The 24,121-nt window shown below is 43.2% G+C and overlaps 1 protein-coding gene across 1 annotated transcript in view; it reads left to right on the top strand.

Moving 5' to 3' along the window:
• The window catches only part of LOC105200279 (headcase protein), a 158,672-nt gene extending 137,924 nt beyond the window's left edge, over window positions 1-20,748 (top strand). Inside the window, 3 exon segments of the mRNA XM_011167755.3 lie at window positions 312-500; window positions 921-1,106; window positions 1,592-20,748. Coding sequence (XP_011166057.2) covers window positions 312-500; window positions 921-1,106; window positions 1,592-1,765 — 549 coding nt within the window. The 3' untranslated portion in view covers window positions 1,766-20,748.
• Window positions 20,749-24,121: the final 3,373 nt, after the last annotated feature.

Genomic DNA, 24,121 nt, shown 5'->3' with positions numbered 1-24,121 from the left:
TTGACGATTATATATGTTCTCAAAGATCAAAGGGCTTGTTTTAGAGCAAAGTGATAAACACGCAATCAATCAATCAATTTCTTCGAGGGAGATTTTCAGACTTAAACTTGTAATTAGTTTGAAAAGGGAGAAGATTACTCTTCCCTTCAATATTTCTTTTATTTTTCCCGGAGATTGCGGAGAGAGATAAGTTCACAAGTTATTACGAGCGCGGAGACAGCATCTTTCTCTCATTATTATATATACTATATGTGTTTACACAGCATGATTGCGTACGCAACATAACGTATGTTCGTTAATTTTGTTTTCAGATGGAAGACGAGGGCAACCACGGCAACGACGACACCAGATGCTTCATTCTGTCGACATTGGCCGGCCAGCATTGCTCTCGTGTTACGTGCGTCCTTTGTCGCGCTGCCATGCTGGTTTTCGACAGGTACCCACTGGTGGACGGCACGTTCTTCTTATCCCCTAGGCAGCACACACCTACTTGCCGTGAGGTATGTTTCTCATCACTGAAAATTTTACAAATACTTGATCGATTTTCTCATTGAAGGAGTAAAGCATATATTTAAAAATTTCAATGGATTTTCCAATTCAATGGGAGATTAAGTTATCCCAATGCAATCTAAAAAGAATTAATCTATATTACAATATTTGGCACACTTACCTTGTTCTTTTGTCGAATCTCGAAAAACAACTTCAATCAATTTTTTCAAATAAATTGAATAACAAATATGCAGTGAATTATTTTTTTTTTTTTACATTGATTAATAGTTTGATTGCCAATTTCACGTAAAATTTTGCGGAATGTTAAAATTTACTTCTTGTCGCATTTTTCACCGGGGAACTAACCGCAGCATCCGCATGATTTCACAAGATCCCAATAGCACGTTCGGTTTTTCGGTATTTCATTCCAGGTGAAGGTCGAAGGTCGCACTCAATTTTTGTCAGCCGTGTGCATGAGTTGTTTGGAGGGCAGTGGCGGCCAGCCTGTACGCTGCCGTTTCTGTACCCAACCGTGGGACGGTTCAAGCTTGGTCCTCGGCACCATGTACAGCTACGATATCTTTGCTGCTATGCCGTGTTGCAGCGAGCGACTCAAGGTAAGCCCCGAATTCGTGACGGGCCGACCCCGTAGACTCTTTAAACGCGCGAACGTTGATACATCGCCGTGAGCGATGCTGTTAGAATGAGACTTTTAAAAGCTTCAACGTTATAATATATTTTGTGCGATACGATTATCGGGACTCGAATAGAAAAACTCGAATCATCTTTTTTAATTGTTTCGCGCTTGTGTTTCTCTCAGTTTAATTTTGATGCGAATTACGACGGTATTTATTTCATATTTTTCTCAAAAAAAAATATATTTTCCTCCTACAAACGACGGTCTCGAGAACGAATGTTGTAATCGGACTCTCGCGCGTAGCTCGCAAATGTTCCAAGTGTGCGTACGAGATTGCAATACGTGGCGAATTAGACGATCGAAGCTGCATGCTCATTCTATCGCGTCGATTCGTCACGGGCGCCCGCCCGCAGCGAAGGGAACACCACACGAAATGAACGCACCGTCGTTCCGTTTTCGTTCCAGTGCAACAGCTGCCAGAAACCCCTGATCTACCCTCATCAGCGACTGAACTTCTACTCGGACTACAGCCGCGTCTTCGGCTGCCCGCACTGCAGGGCGGTAGACGCCCACTTCGTGAAACCGCTCTCGGCCTGCTTCACCCGCGAGCAGTTTCAGCTCTACAGCCAGTGGCCGTAACCATTAGAGAACTTAGCGAACCGCCGCCGTATGCGCACGACCGCGGCCGACTTGTATCCTCTCCTTTACAAGTCGATCTCCCTGTTCCGAACGACCGTGCTCTAGAATCCTCCCCTCGCGACCACTGTAGGAGATTTGACGATGGCGAACGCGCACGGGGGCCGCGATCTTTCCTGGCGCGTCTTGTCGGCCGGATCCACCGATGTATTAACTCCTGTTAACTCGCCAGACGCTTTTACTTCGGTCGACAGAGCTGGCGTTATTTCTTTGTAATTTCTTAGGTATCTTTTGTTTTATAACGGTCAAATTTAACGGCTATTCTATGCGACGACGGTATGCGCGAGCCCCGTGGCGCATTCCCGTAGTACTAATAAAATTTAAGATGTTTCTTTTTAACGTCGATTGTAGACTTGTTTGTCTAGGTTGAGTCTAAGCGGGAGACGCCGAATTATATTGACGTTTCGTTTATGACAATGCGAGAGGCGAAACTTGCAAAATCAATCACTTTATTTCCCCCGTGACGTTGCTCTTTAAGTTTCTTAAGGCATTTATCGTGCGTCGTTTCGTTGGAACAAACGGCAATTGATTTTTTTTAGTAGCATATTATTATGTTTTGACGATTGTCATTACGCGCGCGTGTTTCTCTGATATAGGCGAGTTTTAAATAGTGAAATTTCTTCGTTAGACAAATCTCTGTATATTTTCATCAATTAGGCATTAAACGTTTGATTACCATCAGAATCATGCTATTTCGAACGGTTTTGGAAACTTTGGATAATAAGTGACTGCGCTTCGCCGTCTCCCGTTTCATAATATATAGTTGAATTGCTTCAAAGAAAAAAAAATAATAAATACATGAAATAAATTTAGGCAGAGATAAACGATATATTAGACACGGAAAGAAAGGTCGATTCCCTTTATTGTAAACGTGTATAGAGGAAAGGAAAAGGAAAGGCTACTTTCTAGAAAAGATTGGGAGGGGAAAATGAAAAAAGAAATAACTATCGTTTGTTACTTAGATAATCGAGAACACGTTGTTTTTTTTACATTTTATTAGTTTATACGTTTATGGCGGCCATGTTGATTTTGTTTAAGGATCTACGACTCATTCGATGAGTTTTCAACGTTGATTCGGACGCGCGTCGCGACTTTCCGCGGTTCGGGACAGGAGCGTTGTCGAGGAACGGACGAAATTCGTGCCGGTCGTAAAAGGTAAAAAAAATATTTAAAAAAAAAAGTAAACTCATTGAAAGAAGAAACCGATCGTTTGGGACTACCGCTCGCGCTGTGTACACACGGTTTTTCCGTCTAGACGAAAGTGCACGGCTCTCTCGTGCCTCCGATCCTGTCGTCGTCGCTCGCTCGAGTGTCGAGGATCGATTCTCGCGGAAAGTCGTGATCGTCCGAGGTAGCCAGTGTATATAACATATTAAGTGGGAGAGAAGCAAGTGTGTTTGGAGTGGAAGAGAACCTCCTTTTTTTCTGGCGATGCTGGTCGTTGCTGTCCACCAATAGCGGCCGTCCCACAAACAGACCGCCCACCGTTCTCAAGGTAGTATAGTCGATCGTGTACCTTTTTTACGTTACTTCGATTTAAAGAAAAAAAAAGTATACTTAATCCATACGCCGGGAGGTATATTTAGGAAATAATACAATGCCCCAATGTGTGAAGCGTTAACGCGATGAGGATCGTGAGGCTGCGCGGCTACTTCTTCATGCTTTCGCATAGCGACTTTATTTTCGTTCGTTCTCCATTGACCGTATGTGTCTGGCAAAATTAAAAAGTATCGTTTTGTTTGCGCATAGGATTGACGATAGAATGCGTTTTCGATACAAGCGATACGTTTTTTTTTTTTATACATGTTCTATACCGTAAAAAACCGAAAAGAATCTATGTTTGATTTTATTTTAATTACTGCAGTGTTACTAATTTACGAGAGGCACGGAAATAATACGCGGTATTACAATTTTATTTTAATTGTAATCTTTCAAATATTTTTTAAAAACTTGAATTTTTCCTATCCTTTCGTAGATAATATTTTTAGTTATTCGTATAATGCTCTGTGAAGGGAAAAGCTACTAATCGTGATTAGATAGAGATAAAGGGAGAGGTGCGTTTATACATTTAGTAGGCGCGAATTTCTTTGTTTACGTATCATATAAAAGAATAAACGATATAAAAAAATATTGATATTTAAAAATTTATTAATCTGAAGTAGTCACGCAGTTTCGTTCACGATTCACTGAAGGATCAAAGGAAAATGAGATAGAAAACCGGAAAAGGGGATGAGAAACGAAAAAATTTAAAAAAAATGTAAAAAATAATGCACAGACAAGCGCGCAATCAACGGCATCGAGGATATATCAGTCTGAGAAAATCTACCTTAGACACAGCCAAACATTGGCGAGTCAGGCAACTTGCGCGTTTCCTGTGCAAGAAGAATTAAACTCCCGCGTTAATTAATTAATTTCTCGCGCGTTTAGTGCCGGAGGCAAGGACGATCGCGTTTGAGTCCTTCTCCACTCCGTTTCGTCTCGACCGTACGTTTTCTCAGAGTGCCAAATGAGTAATTGCCAAGCAAAAGCAGCGTTTTTTTTTTTTAGTATTCTCTATCTTTCGTCCTTTTTTTCCAAGTTTCGTTCTGCAATCGTCGTTTTTTTTGTCTGACCTTTTCATAGAGTTCGCCACCTTCGACAGTGCAGATTAAAAAGCGCAGTACGGTTGCTCAATCGATGGCATAAGGAACTTGAATTTCGTTTTCGCAGCACGTGCGATAAAAATTTCGAGCGACGCCGTAGTCATTGAAATGGGCTCAATTGTCACCTTTGAAACGAGATGAAATCTAGATCTAGAAAATGGAAGTATCGCCGTCTTATAAACGTTTTCTTTGCTTTTCTGCGCGAAGTTTTATCGAGACACACGAAATTGGCCTTTGTAAAAGAAATTACAATGCGTTTGCGCATTTCACAAGGTAAGTGGAACATTCTTTTCAAAATTAATCGCGGTAGCAAGTTTTGAGCCGTTTCAAGTTCCTCGTACGATCGGAAGCGTGTACGAGAAATTTTCCTTAACGACTTACGATGCGTGAATAATGCACGCGTCGCCTGTACTCCCTACTGCTTTCAATTTTTAATAAGAATCAGCGGATACACGCTGTCCCTCGCTCCTCTGAGTTCCTGTATCCACAAGGAAAAAAGAGAGAGAGGAACCGAGAGGATCGATATAATTTCAAAAAGTTTTTCACGATTATTTATCGCAGCTTTAACGAGATTACAAGAACCATTTTATCGCGTAGATTCATAATAAAAAATAAAATTTACAAAGGAAGGCTCCTCGCGCATACTAAATTGTTCTAAACGTAATTTCTGCTTTTTCTTATTAATATTTTTCATTTTTTCTCGCATTTAATGAGTATGACGATGATAGAAAATTTGAGATCTTTCGAATTCGAGAACTTTGAAAGTATTAAAGCAAACGAAACGTACTGTGCATTTATATATTTTAATGCATTTGTTTTAATAACAAAAATAAAAATAAGATAAATCGTACAGTAATACGGAATAACAATTTTTGATGTATGAGTTTTTCATTAATAATATAAAACCAATATTTCACTGTCAGCGTTTCATTGTGAATAGAGAAAAATAATAGTGACCGTAGGAGCCTTCTCACAGAATTTAGACAATTTTTGGCAAGGCTGATCCTGTTAATGCGTCAGTAGGCATAGATTAGAGATGAAGCCGAAATGATTGCAATTCGGAGCACCTCGGTCTTTTTTTCTTCTGCTAATTTCGTGTGGACGAAAGTCCCAGTCGGATTCGAATTTTGAGTCGCCGTACTGATATCGGAGGATCCTTCGGAACGTAGAAAAACGATGAACTTACGGCAGACAAGAAGATACATCGCGTGAGGGGAGGGGAAAAAGGATACCTTTTTCGCTATTGACGGTGCCGTAGCAAGCTGCTGCTTTTTTTTCTAAGAGAGGACAGCAAGTGTCTTTATCATCGATCGTGCGTCGACGCACGACGGCGCACTTAGCTCCGTAGTTGATAAGGCTAATGTTACATTAGGCTAATCTTTTTTATTCGGATAATTACTATAGCGATTTTGTACTTTTGCTATTTTCATCAACGGCGTGGGTAGAATCGCGCGACGAGAAACTATCGACGAGATCTCGCTGCTCCTCCAGCTCATTGCATTGTGAAATTGCCCAACGTTAGCCCGACTCACTAAGATCCGGTACACAGATGCGTTACAAAGGTGCACAAACCGGAGAACAATGTTTTCCAAGAGATAAAGACGCGGGGTATTGCCGGAAGGTTTGGCATTCGGATAAACATATTCCCCGGTGATTCTCTCTCCGTGTCACATCTTTCAATAAGAACGACGGTCTTTGAAAGACACGACGACAAAACGCGAAAGCGATTGTCGGAAAGCTCGACGCTTCACGGGGTTCCTCGTACGATATGCTCCACGCAGAGCACAGCACTGTGATATCCTCTTGATCAGACTGGCCGGTACGTCATTGTGTTAGCCGAAGTCCGGTAGAAGTGTGAAAGACGTATACTGTCCAACTCGGTGAAATCGAAATAGCAATACGAGCGACGGATAAATTGAAAAGAGGGGAAGGTTCGATTTTGTTGAAATTCCGCATCACCTTCTTTTCTCGGGGCGAGTTTAACTTCACGAATGTCCTGCATCTCAGGAAGCTCGGGAAGCTAGTCATATCCAGCAAATGGACGCGTTATGGCGTTCCGTAATCGCTTCCGGCGCCAACAACTGTTAGTCTGGAACCTCACATAAGCATATACCAGTGATTCCGAACGTTGGACCTTCCGGAAATCTGGCACGTTTAGGCAAATCATACGATTCGCTAATAAACCGCGAGTCTTCTCGAACGTTGTATCGTTGGGAACCTTCTCGCGAGAAATTTTGCTGTTACACACACATACACACACACGCACGCACGCACGCACGCACGCACACGCACATTAAAAAAAAAAAAAAAAAATTTGCAGACATTCAGGCTAACGATGGGCAATAGGTAGGAGGTGTAATTCGCGCTTTACACGAGCCGACAAAGCTGCAGCATTTCGTGCGCGAAAAACTTATCCGTTGAAAATTTATTCTCGCCGCGCCGTTCGCCGACGTTCATCGTCGATCTAGTGAACGTTTTGTATATCAGTGTTTTTTATATGGACGACTGGGGTATCAGCGGGGGTGGCAGGGCGATCCCGTCGACGATTTTACCGAGCTCTCGAGACTATGGGTACCGTCGACCAGACACTGCCCTCCTCGCTGCCCGAAGGTTTACCGAATAATCGATATATCCCGCGTTTGTGAATTTTATATAATCCGAATAGCGTTCGCGTGGTACGTTTGTATGGGGCTAGGGGGACAGGGTTGATGGGAGGGTGAGAGGGAGGGAAGGAAAGAGAGTCGGAGTCTCTCCGTGATGGAGTAGAGAGAGGTTACGAATGGTTGAATTATGAATAGAGTTTAGTGTAGAGTCATTACTTGAAAAGAAAAGAAGGTTTGAATCATCGATAAATAGTAAGTTTATATAGAACGACGGTTTTCTCATAGTTAAGACGCCCTTTCGTTTTCGCCGGTCGTTCACCCGGCTTCCAAAGAGAAGGAGGAGTGATACAGAGGTGGAAAGGGGCGGGCGGTGAGAAAGGGTGAAGGTGAGATTCTGTCCTCGAGAGCCTCGCTTCGGGGTGCGAAGACGTGCGAAGCGCAATCCTCCCCGTGGACCTCCACCTCTCCTCCTCTCCCTCTCACCCCCCTCGGCGCCGGTCGACTTTGAATCGAGCGTGACTGGGAACTCGGCCAAGATCGACGTCGGCCTTGAGACAGAAATTCGATCTTGGGGGGGGGAGGAGAGAAACATCATGTGACGTGCGCCACTCGCGCTGAGTTGCGAGGGCGACGCGCGTGCGCCCTCCCCCCGCCGGAGAGGGCTACTCCATACCGGAAGTGGGCGGAAGAGAGGTGAAGAGAAGCTCCGAGGAAGATCGCGCCGGTGCAATCGAGCGACGTCTTCGAGCAAAAAATCGGGTAGACGACCGGACGAATCGTCCTAGTGATAAGTTATTGTGTCATATTGTCGATGTCCGAGACGATTAAGACGAGGGGGAGAGGGAAAATTTTATTACGTACTAATCATAGTAATTATATCGGTTGTTCATCGGAACCCTTTCACGCGGCCTTGACACGGCTACAGGACGTGAGGGAACGATTTTCTCGTCGGTCAAAGTTCGTTTAAATAATTCGATATATAAAATAAATGAATAGATGAAGAAATATATATATGAAAATATATATATAGATAGATATATATATTATATTATGAAAAATGAATAATACGTACGTTTAAGAATCATCAATTTTTGTCTCTTTAGCAAGTAAGGGTCTTTACAGCTGTGCTAGACAACTATAGGTATATATATATATCGAAATATATGTATATATAAATCTATATATACGTACGTTCTCAACGTGTACGTCGCTGATATGCGCGAAGCAACGTATACGGGCTCCTTAGAAATAAACCGGAAGAAAGGAATCACACACGCACATTCTAATTACACGTACGCAACCGTACGCGTTAAATAAATCACACGAAAGCCACAAACGCGCGGTCTACGGTATCGACGATGAGACACGAGTGGAAGGTTCGCTTTTCTCAGACGCAAATCTAGGAAGTACGAACGGTGGGATTGTAAAGGACTACATCTCTGATGACGTGTAGAGATCGCACGTCATAACATCTGCTGTTATCGAGACGATAACGGAAGATAAATATCGAGAATCGCAGACGCTACAAGCATAATATCAAATGGCTGGAACCATTCGCGGAAACAAGTAACACTTTAACGATGGGCGCCGATATTTCATCAATCAAACATTTAGTCCGTGAGCGTGAGAGGCGAGAGACTCGCCAACGACATTGAGATAAAGAAAAGGAAGATGGTAGGCTAAACAAAGAGTAGTTAGCGATTAGGTTGTTCTTCGTTGGACAAATATATATATATATATTTTACAGGACTCGAAATCTACGTGAAATATCGAACGGTCGACAACCTCGAATCGTAATGATCTCCATTTCATCGACCAAATTTTTTTGCGCGATAATACCGCCCTAGATCAACGTTTGCTCGTGAGAATCGCCTCGTGATCTCTCGTCATAGTCATGCGATACGCCGCGGTCACGCACGCGTTTGACACAAACATACACACGTACATGAACACACGAATTTCTAACGATGTCTTTATTAGTCAGTAATTATTGCAGCGAATCAGGAGATTGACAAAGCAGCCATGTCGGCCGCCGCGTCGCAATCGTGCAGCAGAGCAAACGCAACTTTCTTTTTTCACTCCATTTTTCCCCATTTAATTTTTGATTCTCTTAAACGCATCACGATAAAGGCTCGGGCACGAAACTTTCAATTGTCGATTCGGCTTCCTCTTTTTCTTTTTTTTTCTTTCTCATTTGCGATTTTCTGCAGCATTATTTACGCGAGCGTACGCGAGGGTACGCGAAATGGTGATAATTTTTTGTGATCGATAGGAAGGAGGCCCACAACAGTCGTGATAGAATCGCGCGAGCGATCTTCCCCTCTGGCCGATCAATTTCGGCGTGGAGATTTGATTCCAGACGATACGTTTAATTTATTATTATTATTATTATTTTAATATAATTATAATGACAGACAATAATTATTTTTACATCGATTAGAACGAAATTATCTTTTTACAACTTGACTTGTGTTTTTCCAAAAATAAGTAAGCACTTATTATGTTACTATACATATACAAGCATTCGTACTTTATTTGACGTTTCCGTTTGCCGCTAATATTTAGTTGACGAATCGTCCGGATTCGAATTCGTGGAAGTGTCCAAAATGCCTCCAAGAGCAGACTTGTTTAGTTTCAATTTAATGCGCTGAATGCGCTCGGTGACATTATCTTTAGAATTCTCACGCTTGTCTTCAATTTAGTGGCTCGTTCCTCGTTTCATTGGGATTTTTTTTTCTTTCTTTGCGTCTTCTTTCATTTTGCGAACCGTGCGTAGATCTAGATAATGTTTGAAGTTTTGTTTTTTTTGTGCTTCTAATGTGGTAAGGATTGATAAGAGCGAACACGTAAATACGTTAGATACATAGACATATACAGGCGTATGTTATATCAATGCGCAATACATTAAGTACACATATAGTTAACCGTGTAACTATTACCTACGTACCGTAATAGAGGAAGAATCGCGCGAATACTTATTGCGTTGAGAACAATATCACAGTTTTTTTTATCCCCCAGTTTTGTTTATATTATTAGATATACGTACGATCCGAAAGGCAGTTACAATTGAACCATCCGGCGTTCTCGATGGCTCCGCGCTTGAAGAACCGTCTCTCCGAACTTACCTGAGTGTTACAGTTACCGTACCGTTCAATCACAGTATTTCGGGGTGGTGCGGCTTTTAGGGCGGGAGGCATTGATTTTTTTCAAAGAGTTAAATTCTACGTTCCGCGCACGTTAACCGTCACGGGTCGACGAGGCAAAAAAAAAGACTCGCCGGCGGGCGAGGGTGGTCCTCGTGATGGTTAGCGCGCCGTTCGACCTGTAATAGCTTGATTGTGATGTTAATTCGTTAATGAACGTTGACTCGTGTATACCATATACTCGAACCCGGTGTCGGGCTAATCGCGCGGACACGCTCGCCGGCTTCCCGGATGTCCCTTCGCGTTAGGCGTTCACGCGAAGTCTGGCACTGCTCGTGCCAAAGTTCAATCTCATTCTGCGAGTGCATAATCCGGGATGCAGAAGCCGGCCGTGCCACGCGACAGCAACGGATTCTCTCCCGTTTTACAGGCTAAATATATACTTTCAGAAACGCAGAAAGAGAAAGATGCTGAAATAGAGGGAGAGGAATATATACGATGGAAAGGGAGAGTTAAACGTGTAGGGATGCGGATTTAGGGATTCGCGTCGATTCGCGCGGCACTTAGCCCGCTCGTCGACGAACGCTACATTCTTATCGAATGACGTACAAAGTAAGAAGAATGGATAGAGACGATACGTGGTTGCGCCCATCGCGCTCTATTTCAAGACGCCGGATTTACGCGAGAGACGAGAGAAAGAGAGTGACGCCGCTCGCGGACGTGAGACACGTGGAGCATGGAGGGGTTCGCGTCCGGAAGCGAACGTCGGTATCGAAGGGGGAAAAATAATCGCGCGGAATTCCATGAAATTCGCGCTTCGCGTCTCTCGAATTTCCCGATTAGGTTTCACAGAATACAGAAATCCCGCGGTGTGTCTCCTTCCCCGTTCCCCGACGGCGAACGTCGACATTTCAATGGATTTATCGAATTCAACCCCCTCCTGCCCCACCTTCCCTCTTCCTCCTCCTCCTCCGCATCCGTTCCCACCTCCGTCACTAATCCTGTAAGTGATGTAATTAATGTACGTTGCCTAATGATTGTTATACTGAAACGTTAGAACGACGAAGAAATTTTATCGAGTGCGCTACTGGAGAGCGGTTTTGTTTTTCTCACGTCGGCGACTCGCGTGCCAGCCCCATGCCCATCGATCGAGTCGGTCTTTCCAGAGAACCGTTTTGCTTAGAGGTTCTCTCGCGACGAGGGAGATCAAAGGTTGCTCCGGCGAGTCCGGACATCTCGAGGGGAAAGGGGAACCGCTCGTGAGACAAGGAGGAGGGCACCGTACGCCGACGTCATAAATAGTACACACACCGGCTGTCTTTCACGTTCTACGATTGAAGGAGCCGAGCTCTCGATCCCCCTCCGAGGATTCGCGTACGGTTATCGCAAGCTAACGCGACGAGGGAGAACTGTGCTTAGTTAAGAGGTGAATGACGGAAAAATGATAAAGCGTTTTAAGTGGGAGAGACAGAGAACGCTAAGCTCGAGTGGGTCTCTCTATCAAGAAGCGGCCGAAATTGCGACCGGATTTTTCGAACGAATGCTGGGGGCTCGGCCGTAATCGAGTCGATTGGATACGTTGGCCAAGGTACAAATGTACATAGGAGCATAATGTTGTTATTAACGTATAACGCTGCCATCTCGCCTCTGCGTGTCTCTCTTTGAGTTGCGTTAAAGATACCGGTAAAGCCGAATACGCGGAAAGATGGAGCCTCTTAATTAATAGCCTTCATGCGATATTGTGTTAATTATTTTACACTTTTATACTGTAGCGATGAGTTCAGTATCCCCATTACACGTAACATTTTTTTTTTATATTTATATTAATCTGTGTATTGCAATTTTTATAGGATTATAGGAACAATTGTATAAATTTTTTAATTATTAATTATTAGAATTTGTGACGATAAAAAGAATCTTTCTTTGTTTAAAAAAAAATGTTTACATTAAAATGCGTGATGATGTGCCAACAAATGATTTAAAAGTACAATGAATGAGAAAATTGTAAGAACGACGAAGATATCCCATCGGTCGAGTCCCATCACTTTGGTCGGTCCGAACTTTGTGCTCAATCCTTTCGTCAAGGACTCGTGTTTCGAACTCTGAACTCATCGCTTTGGTAATCGCGCGATAAGTCGGCGCGTGGCCTAAAACGAGTCCTGTTGACATACACGAAACCGCTGATGGAGCAAACGCGGAGGACACGCGGGGGCGGGGGAATGTTCGTGAAGGACGAAGACGCGAATCGATACGCAGGATTGCGAACACTTGACGGAATGTGTAAAGACAATTGGTTCACGGCTCGGTTTATTGGCGTATTCCCGAGAGCCAACTTCCCGATATCGGACAGCTCCTACGCTTTCCTCCATCCTTTCTTCCTTCCTTCCTTCCTTCTTTCCTTTCTATCTTTCTCTCGCGAGCCGTGAGCCAATCGAAACTTCGCAGATTTCAGGAAGCAGATCGACGATATTAATCACGCACGAGCGCACTGCGAAATTACAACTTCGTAATCAACGACGAATAGTCGCGCACTTCTAAGACGATAGAATCGGTTTTCTCTCCTTATTTTTTTCTTGTCTTATTTTATCACTGTCGAATTTTTCACGCGGCTTGCCGCGGAAGGTTGCGCGTGGGCGGTACACGCATGGTCTTTCGCGCACGAGCTTGCTGCGAGGACAACGCGCGAACAACACGCATAATTAAGGATTTAATGGAACGCGCATTAATCGCTAGTTCGTAGGCTGCCCCTTTCCCCTCCTCCCCCCACCCCCCACCCCTCTCCCATTATACCAAAAGTATCCGTTTGCAGCCAATTTCCTTAGAGGGGTTAACCGATGTGTTTGAATGGCGTGTGGATGTGCTACTCCCTTCCTATTCGTGCATTTAATCGCACTCGTAGCGTATATATTATATATTATATAATACACGTATATGTATACCCCTTTAAACCCACCCCTGTAACCCCCGAGTCAGTAGACTTATGTAAAGCGTCGTCTGTGTAAATGGCGTCATGTCGGATTTGTATTCGTAAGCGTAGTCATTGCTGGAGGAACCATTCGCGCCCGTCGTCTCAATCGTGAGCATCCCCCCTAGCACGTTAATAGTTTACAGGTGCGCATGATGGGCCTTTGATTAAGCCCGGTGACAATTTTCCAAGTTCTACAGGGGGAGAAGGACGTGCCGTTATTCGATTCGATAGAGTTTCACGATTCGTGTGAAGAGAGAATCCGAGTTGAATCGGACATCCGCGTGCGGAGATCGCGAGGAATAACGGGCTGGATTTTTTTCTGGCGTAATCGACGCTTCTCACACGTGTGACCTGCGCGAATGGTACCATTATAAGTATAGCTCGCCTTTAGCCTTTAGAGTTAACGATGGCGTAACGACACGGTAACAACGACGACGACGACGACGAATGTACGTTCTTCAATGTATACGTACACGAGGTACCCGCGTAAGACTGCGACATATATTTCTTGTCGTTTTTAAAAAAAGGGAATTAAGATCCGCGCTGTCACTGTAAATCAACACCAATCGCAACTCGTAATGCCGACTCGAATTCGGCGAACGTAATATTTGCGTCTTTATAATTAGTATAGGCAGCGGACGAGCGAGAAGAAAGAGAAAAAGAAAAAAAAAACAGAAAGGAATCGCGAAATTTAATCGATAGAAAGAAAGAAATCGCGCAAATTGATCGACATACGCTCTCGTAGTCGTCGCGCTTTTATTGGGGGCTAAGTTCACGGTGGATCTTAAGGGTAGACTTCTTTTTTACAAAACGAAAATTAAAAAAAAAAAATAAACGACGCGTTTCTCGAGCGAACGCGAATCAGGCGCTAAAAATTTAAGATTCTCGATATAAGTTTCTTAGAGATAATTCGGGCATTTTTATTCGGCTGTGTTATAAAAAAAAAAAGAATAATAATATTGAAAATACGCGGAAAAGCGACTTTAGATTCGGATAAGATCTCGCAAATTTAGATGAATAATTTTTGTACCCTATTTTTTTAAGCGATCGCCACGTCGATCACGCGAAGACGGAGAGAAGAGTCGTGCGGAAAATTAACACGGTAGTATTTATCAAAATTAAGGCGTCGTTAAGTTTAGTTTAAGGCAAGCAATTCGTCGGCAATTTCGGAAATACGTTAATAGGCGCGCATACGCTACGTTTTAGCATCGAGCACAGATATCGAGAAGGGTACGGAAGTAATCGAAGATTCGCCTCTGCTTAGCCCTTCCGATACGTTAGATGATCGGTAAATCTTCCGTAACGAGGGAGAAAGAACAGGGAACGTGAGCCCCGAGCGAAAATAGAGCGCTACGAGATCGACGATCGTGCCGCACCGAAACGAGAAAAATTTCTTAGCTCTTCTGAGAAAAGCTAGTCCCTGCCCGATGATCCGCTCGGGCACGATCGATCGCGAAGTTTCGCGTCGTCGCGAACGCGAGACACTTCGAACGTAACCGTTTGCAGGGTGTGTCGTCGACGTTAACCTTGGATAAGTAATCCCGTATAGGTATATAGGGTATTCTTTTCTATAATCACACTTTGATCCGCCCTCGTGCCGGGACGAGGACGCGGCGAAAGACCTCGTTCGGAGGCCGCGCGTAGTTTTAGACACTTAGCCGTATCACTTAGTCGTTAAGCGAATCGAGAGAAGAGAAACCGATCGGACGGCAGGCATGGAAGCGATCCAAAAAAAAAAAAAGAAATCATAGTAGACACAAGCATTTTGCGATGCAAAAGCGAATAATCATGCTGGTAGTGCGGACCAAACGGGACAACCGAACGGGAAGTTTGTGGAAAGGGGTGAAAGGTGAACGAAAGGTCTGGTGTTTTTACTACGGGAAGAAGCTGAAGAGAAAGAGAAAGGGATACAAACAGAGAGAGAGAGAGAGAGAAAAGTGAGAAAGACGCGTAAAAAGAGATTGCCGCTCTCTATCGGAGATCGACGCCCGATATATCGTTTGTAGAGATTAAACTCGTAGAGTTTAAGACACGGCGAGGACTTCTCTGACGATTGCGCGCCGTGTTCTTCGAGACGTTTGATTGTTCTCTTCCTTACGTACATGCGTATGTTACTACATTAATTTTTGTACCTTTTCTTCCCGCGTGTCGAGCAAAAAAGTACATTATTTTTCGTTAAGATATAAAAGAAAGCTCATAATTCCAAAAATTATTCATAAAAAATAAACAGATGATTGGCTCACTTGTAACACATAATTTGACAATCGTGAAATAAGTACGAGCAAACCGCGTTATTTTTGTCATTTAATTATTCGATTAACCGCTTAAATTTTACGACGAATATCGTCTACGGAAATTAGATTCATTCGCGTTTTCTCGAAGTCGTTACTGTGACGAACCGTAATTGGCCACGCGTTTGACGGATATACAGCGAGCGCACACTTAAGGACAGTCTAACGTTTCTTTACCGTATCGCTGCCGACTTCGTCGTCATTGGAGTCCCGGTTAACGAGTGAATTCTTCCCATTGCACGTACAATCGAGGACTTCGAGCGACGTAAACGTCCCTGTCTTCTGGAACATCGCGCACCAGACTTCTTTCCGATTTCCTGTTTTATCTCCCATCGCGGACGTTCAGGTCTATTTTTTTTTTTCCCGAGGGCGGTGAGAGAAGAGAGAGAGAGAGAGAGAGAGAGAACGAGAAAGGGAAAGAGAAAGGAAGAACGGAGAGGAAAAAGAGAAGCGAGATGGCTACGAATGATAAAAAGGATGAAAAAACGGAGGAAACAGTGAATTGCAATAGCCTTTCCATGTCTTACTGCCCTGCCCTATGACTCTCGCTCGCCTTCCTACGATCTTCGGTCGAGAGAAATAAAAAGGAAAAGAGAAAAAAAAAGAAAAAGAAATTGGAAACAATCAGGCAAACGAACAATCGGCAGCATCGCACCGTGTGCGATCAACCAATGAGCGCGGATGTTTCGCGAGCGTTGGATCGCCATCCGGTGTGCACGAATTTTTGCCGGAAATAGGAGGGCAACGAGGAGGAGGGAAACGTTGAAGCTGAGGTCGCGCGAGGTCGGAGCTTTTTTCGAAGGAACCTACAAAAGGCGGTCGTAACGACGGTTTGAATAATATTACATACATATATACGCACATAATGGATATATACGTGTACACGTACATATAATAACGTGATAGCGATAATAACGGTAAGCACATATTACATATTACCACCTAGCGGTGTACGGTTTGATCGAAGATTTGGCGGGGCTTAGGATCGCTCACCGGTTAATCAGTCCTTTTCGCGAAAAGAAAGGGAACTCCTCCTTAGACGTTGTAGTTCGTATCAAGTCCTATCTGTAGGCACGTTTGCACGTGGTAAACATATATATACACACGCGTATACTTATGCATTAACGGAGCTATTTCCCATTCTCGTGTAGCTTTAGCCGGAGTCACGATGGGCTCGCGTCGCGACTTCGTAAAGAGCCGATGCGCTCGCACGCGCATTCTTCTATCGCTAAAAATGGTGAATACAGATTGGCAGACGGAACTCGGAGAGCAAAGGCTACGTGAACGCAATCGTGACTCAGTTTAGCGGTCGTGAATGAGAGATGAGTGACTGCGAGGTTTGCAAGGATCTTTAGCCTGAAAAATTAACCCATCCTACTCAGTTTTCCGATCAATCCCTTACCGAGCTCCTCATCCGATTTCTCGCCAGTTATAGTCACTGAGTTCTCCATTTCGTTCGACCGTACCAATTTCAACATCAGGATACAAAAAAAAAAAAAAAACTACGACCGTACTCGCGACTGTCCAATCACGATGTATACAATTGGTAAAAGAGTCGACATTTTCTGTTTCCATAGAAGAAAAATTATTACGATCAATAGTACGATTGTACGGTACTCTATATATTTTTTTAAGCTTATCACAATAACGATTTTTAGGCACGACTCTTGTATTTTATTTTTTGAACATTAGAATGACGAAGATCCAATTTAAGGAATTTGACGATTTATTTACCACGTAATTTTTTTTCTATTAATCACCTTGCGATTGGACACGTCGCGCGGCTACGTTCGGTTACCTGGCTGACATTTGACACGAATTGGGACATTTTACAAGGGCGGAAAAATAAAAGTGCGCGAACGCGTTCTGCGCGATATCGCGCGACTCGGTTAGATCGCGAGAGGGTGTTACTCGATTTTAGGAAAAGAGTGACACATGCGAGACTGGGTAAGATGTTCCCTTAAATCATGAAAAATATAGAACAACAGCGAGGCAGCTGTATCCCTCGATACCTCCCCTATAAGAGTACAAATTTTTCTAATATGAATAACTATATCGAGCGCTGAATAAAATATTAGACGACGAAGGCGTAACGAGGAAAGACATAAAGCGAGAAAGAAAGAGAGAAAGAAATAATAAATTAGAGAGAGAGAGAGAGAAGAGAGAGAAAGATGAAAAGAAGATTATTAATTATTACTGAGCGCGAGAGAATGAAAGGAAGAGAGTGACGAGATAAGAAAAAAAAGAGTAATATTAGGCGAGAGATAATGTGTTTAACGATGTTTTCCCTGGTGTAGGAATTATTGCGATAACGAATATGAAAATTAAATGAAATGGTTTATATGATAAACGTACCGTATAACATACCTAGCGCTAGGTTCACTGAACGTTACATTATTAGCGAAGTATGATATATAATATACGCGCATGTAGCTATGTGTTAACGATCCGGACTGCCATTAGCACTTAAGGCGCGGCCCCACTGATCCCCTTTGAAATTCTCAGGAACATTTTCATCGAGGCTTCGCGATAACTTTGAAAGCGTGCAACGATGCATGTCGAGTCTCGCGATTCACGCGTGTCTCCCCTACACGTACACACACCCACCCACCCACCCACTCACCCCCTTCTCCCACATACATCCACACACTTATAGATTTTATAAATATAACATATATATGGACAAAAGAGAGATAATTTCCGTTCGCTATCATATCGACGTCGTATATCAGTGCGCACGTCAAGTTTTACCTCAATGCCGGCGATTTCAGAGTTAACTCGATCGCTTTCTCGATGCTAATCTCGTTGTTGACAGTCGTCCCTCGCGGTAGGGTAACGCGCGGGCGGGAATCGCTCGCAGTATTACGGAATCTTTGTCGAGCTGGTCTTAAGTGGCATGGTAAATTTAACCGAACGAAGTGAACGAACGCATATTACGGGAGCCGCGTGAGTTAATCACGTGCAGTTAGACATGTAAGCTTCGAAAAAAATCAGTATCGTAGTTAGAGCTCGGTGTGTTTATTGCATGCACCCGCCTATGGATAGACGAGGGAATTACCGGTAATCTATTTAAAGAATTATCTCTTTCTAGCTGTTTCCCCTTTACGATGCATTATCTATGGGATATGTACACATAATCGACACACAACGCGTACACGTCACACCGTTACACAGAATCGCCAGCACCAATTGAACTTACTTCCCCGTGTACCTCCATACACACAAACGCGCATATATACGCGCAACTATACTTCTATCTAGGAGCAATAAATGAAAATAATATCGAGGTCTCGCACTTTGATCGACCGCGACAATCGAGTTAAAATATCCGAATGTTATATACATCTGTGAATTTATAAAGAAAGAAAAAAAAAACAAATTACGTCAAACGAAGAAGAAACTTGTGCTCGATCGAACCCGAAATCAAGTTGTTCTCGAGTCAACGTCAAAGCTAAGCGAGGGAGAAACGAAGGAGAAGAATGACGAAATTCGCGGATCAACTTTCGACGACGGGTTTGATCCCATACACGTTATTTTTTACCGTAAGTGACTTTCGCGTTCGCCGGTCGATGGAAGTGCGCATCGCCTCATAAAATCGTAACTTGCAACTGCCGAAGATAAGACTCGAGAAACATAATCTTTCCAGCCTAGGAATTTTCTACCGTTTTATACGCTGTTTTTTGAAGGACCCAAAGTTTCGTAAGTCCGCACCGAGTATTCGAGATAATAACAGATCGCAGATCGTTCGAGACTGATCTCCGTTTAATTAGTCGCGTCGACGATTTGAGGCGAAAATTAACGAGGAGAGGAGAGAGGTGGAGGGAAAAGGAGCGGATAGGCGGGAGGATGGTCCCCGACGATTGTCGGCGGAACATTCTCGTGCGATCGTAGACGACGAGCCGGGGGCAGAGTATCGACACGATTGAACTCCGACGGCGAACACCGGCGGTCCAACGACTCCATATCCGAACCATCAAGAGTTCCTTGATCGTTCGAATATCCGTACGTAAGACTCGAGCGTTGGGCGGGCGATCGACGCCGTGGACTAAAAAGGAGGAACGGGCGTGAGACAAACGTATACACAGATGTATAGATATATATATTTTTGATAAAAATCTATTCTCTCGAAAGTGACTCGCAAAAAAAAGGGGGGGGGCGCATTAAAACGTAGATCGTCGTCCTCGGTCGTGGATTTTTCGCGTCTCGGTGAAATTTTACGAACCTGGAAAAATGGCGAGCTCTCTCCACCTCGCTCCTCCCTCGTCGAATTCTCCTCGAGGACGCATGCAATAATCCAAGAACGTTGACGTGTGTCTGGAGAATCAAGAAGTACATCTTTTTTTCGAATCTACCGGTATCTGTGAGGTCTATTGTTTCCGCGATGCATTGCTGCAATCGAATTTCAAACGACCGTTAGTCGTTAGGACCGAAGGACGTTACTTGTCTATTGTCGAGCTTCGGTTTTCGAAAAATTATTCTAGGCAGAACTAATTAATATTTCCATGCGAGAAAGCATTTAACGGACCGTTACGCAGAACGCATGTCGACAGATCGAGAGAGTGACCGTTTTTCCGATGGTTTCGCTGTCGAGATGCCGCTACACTCCACCAATACCGCGAATAAAATGAGAGAGTACACACAGAGGAATGTATAACGTGCACACAGGAGTCGAACACACACAAGATACACTACACTGTACGATCGGCACTATTTCCCTAGCGCTTGCCAAACTCTTATTATGATCATTCTATCGTTAGAGTATAAGAGTTGATATTTAATAATTCGTATTGTAATTGTATGCGATTATATTTGTTTGGTTGGCTTGAGGGCGAGAGTCTAACTCGGGTTATTAGATACTACGCTGTACCTTTAGCTGGCGGGTCACTGACAGTAATTGTCATCTTTGCTCCACAGAATGAAGAAAGGGATTCCCGTAATAATCACGAGTTTATATTCAGATTGTTATAGTTTAAGTTTCGACACGTATTGTCATCCAGATTCTCGAGTATGACGTAATGTTAATCCAAATAAAAGGTATAAAGTATATGCTGTTTCTTTCTTTGTGCTAAAAGTTGTACATGTTTGTGAGTTTTACACAATTCGTATATAATATATGTATTAATTCATTGAGAAAGCATTGTATAATGTTCAAATGTATAAGTTCCTTTACGAGCTCTCATTTATATTGCATGTTGAACATATAATTACGATGTGGATAGGTAGGATTTAAGAAGAATATATTTGGTATTAAGATATTGGTTGTGAAAGAGAGAGAGAGAGAGAGAAAAAACGAGAGGTATTTGCTGTAAACTGCGTCGCTCCATCTTGTAGCGAGTGATAATTGACGATGACGCTGCAAACGCGTCGAATTGTTGACGAGTTCATACGTTGCGCGGACGTGCTTTCGACTAACGAGCGTCAAGTTAAACGATTAGGCGAAGACATTCGCGAGGAATTCCTTCGTGAGGGCGAACATCGAGCGCTGGCCGTTGTAAATGTTCCCGTAGCGATTGCTCGTGAGTGTTTCGAGGAAAGGGAAATGCCACTAGGCACACTCCGTACACGACGAATGACTGCGACGAGACAGGCTGAGGAACTTGGATTTGTCGAGCTGGCGTTCGCCGCAAAGGGTAAAATGGGTTTTTGTTCGCGGCGCTGGCACGGCCGATTTCGGACAGTCGAGGACACGTCCGTCGAGCGTGCGAATGGACGAGAGAAAGATCCAGGAATCGTTAAGGGAGATGTGCGCGGTGCACCCGCCAGCGACTTTGAGGGGAAGATAGACGCACGAAAAAAAAAGAAACATACATACACACACGTCGTAGACACAAAGCGGAAAGTATCGAAGGATGAGAATCGCGTTTGAAAGAAAAAGTATATATAATATCTATAAACTGTGTCTCGATCGAGAGCTAGTGCTTAACATAACAATCCCGGATCGTTTCTCCGAGAGAGAGATAGAGAGATTGGCGAGACGTGCTTCGCGCTCCACTCTGCGAGCCGTCCGATCGTGATCGATCTCATGGCACACAGAGCGCCTCGCAAACGCGCGTTTCAAAGTCCGCGGGCCTAAAGGAGTAAAGCGCGAGGCGAAAGAGAAACGGAAACGCGAGAGACGGAGATCTCGGAGAAGCGATTTGACATACACACACACACATACACACACACACACACACACACACACACACACACACACACACACACACACACACACACACACACACACACACACACACACACACACACACACACACGTACACATATAATGGACATTTAATACTTTAGTCAGGAAACCGTCGACGGAATCGTTCGACCTCCTCTCCTCGGGCTTGACCTCCGGGTCAAGGTCCGTCGCGGGGGTCGACCGTCCTGTCGTCCACTCTACGTCGCACTCTACATGAGTTTGCGTTAATTAATCAATGCTCTACTCTCAGAGCGGAGGACACGGTCAATATGGGTCCTGGCAGTTTCGGGCTTAAGCGTCCTCCCTTCCCGGTCATCCCCTCTCGTCACCGGGGCCTATCCTTCCTTCTGGTCCCGGGGCGCGACGCGGGGACACCGCCGGGAGGGGTATTTTAAGCGAAAGGACGGACAGGAAGTACACTGTAAGCATTAGCGCGTTACGCGGCTACGCCTAGGTTTAAAATGTGGTGGAAAAAAAGAAAAACAGACAAAAAAACGTATTTCGTAACGCAATTTTTAAGGAAATCTTGTAAGAACGCGATGATTATTACTATAAATAGACAGCGTGTGAGGATCGAGCTTTATACCGCTTTTGTATGTTTAGTAATGGAATACCTATACATTAAATATTAAACAAATAAAAATTGATGAATAAATAAACACGACAAAAACCTACACAACCTACTATCTAATTGACTATTCTCTATATGCAAGACATATAAACATAATATATATTATATATAAATAAATATAGATATATATTACAATAATTATATATTATGATTATTACGCTATGAGAATACGAGTATGATGATTTTAAGGAAAGTATACATATTATATTAATAAACATTTTTTAATGCCATTATCCTAAAGATATTGGTGAAATGAAATGAAATGCAAAAAAAAATTATAGTGTCTCGAATTATTTACTCCCTTTCTCTCAAAGACCACATCCTTATCCTTATATTTTATTAATCCTTGATTTGTAATACAAGTATACAAAGTTTATAACAAATTAGATATTACATTTAAAAATAGTGAAGCTATAATTTTATCGGAGAGTTTCAAACTTCAGCCGTGTCAGAAATTTTTTTAAACATATTTAGATGGATAGCAAGCAAGATGCCTCGTGCAAAAAGAAGAATTCCGCGCGCTGAAAGCAAAACATTGGTATCGTTGAACTTATAATTAACTGCTCCGTTAATTATACACCATGTCGTCGCTTGAAATAAATAAAAATTCGATTGCTATACGTACTTGTAATAATTAAACAATCGCCGGCGGAACTTTTCTCGTTGAATGAAGCTATCCGAATGAAAAGTCGTAAATATCCTCGAGAGACGAAAACGAACTATCGCCTCCGGTAATTACGAGCGAGACGATGAATTTATCACGTTCTGCATGACTCCGTGATAGTGTAACATGACATTCTGGAGAAAGATTAATGAATATGTTAAATTTATCAAGTTTGCATGTGGAATTTTCTCGATAAATCCACGTACTAAGGAATGTAATCAATTATTTGAGAAATGGCAAAATTTTTGAACAATCTGATGAACGATTAAGATAGCGGGCCTTTGCTTTCACGAGAAGCGCGGAATGTAAAATTCTTCGATGATTGAATCACATAAACGTCCGTGAATAAAATTCTTTTCAGCTTCGGAAATCTATCGTGAGTTTGCGAAAAAAAAAAATTTATCGGCTTTTACTGCGTTTACAGGTAAGGATTATGAACGGAAAATAAATTCCCTTTATCTTATAATGGGAATTCGATCGATGATAAGAATTCGAGTCCCTCGGGCGCCCTTCCTTTCTACGAAGGCGCGTTTTGTGCTGATTAATCGAGAGTCATGAATCCGCCCGCTTTCGCTGATTCGCGACACCTGGTCAATTATACGGCACGTTGCCCGTCGTAATCGAAGATCCATCCGTCAATTGGTGATGCGTGACCACGCCTCCCCTCCCGGGGCTCTTAGAATTCGTCCCGTTGGGAACATCGCCGTAAAGTAACCGCCTGGCAGTTTCACCCCTCTACTGGATGCGGACACGGGTGTCACGAAGGAAGGCGCAGGAGGAACCCCAATTCGTGATACGTTAAGCGTGTTCACGGACAGTTGGAACCCCCTAAGAAAAAGGTGAGTGGGAGGAGGGCTCGATATCGCTGACCGTTCTTTGTAAGAAATGTGAAAGGGACTTGTTCAGAAGCGTTCTCAAAATTGTACTTTATATTGGTCTATTTTAAAAATTAATGTTTATTCGATTTTTATTCGATTATTATTATCATACGACGACAAAAAATGTCCCGAATGAGAATGAGGTCAATATCGAAGCAACGATACGTAAATCTCTAAATAATACACGGGAAGAACGGGCTTGCTAAAATCTGAAAATAATTACTATATGTATTGAACTATTAAAAAAAAGTTACTGGATACGTTTAAACTGGCCGGTTGAATGTTAAAACTTTTT

Source organism: Solenopsis invicta, chromosome 11, assembly GCF_016802725.1.
Source record: "Solenopsis invicta isolate M01_SB chromosome 11, UNIL_Sinv_3.0, whole genome shotgun sequence".
Taxonomy (NCBI): Eukaryota; Metazoa; Arthropoda; class Insecta; order Hymenoptera; family Formicidae; genus Solenopsis; species Solenopsis invicta.
This window is presented reverse-complemented; position numbering and strand designations above follow the sequence as displayed.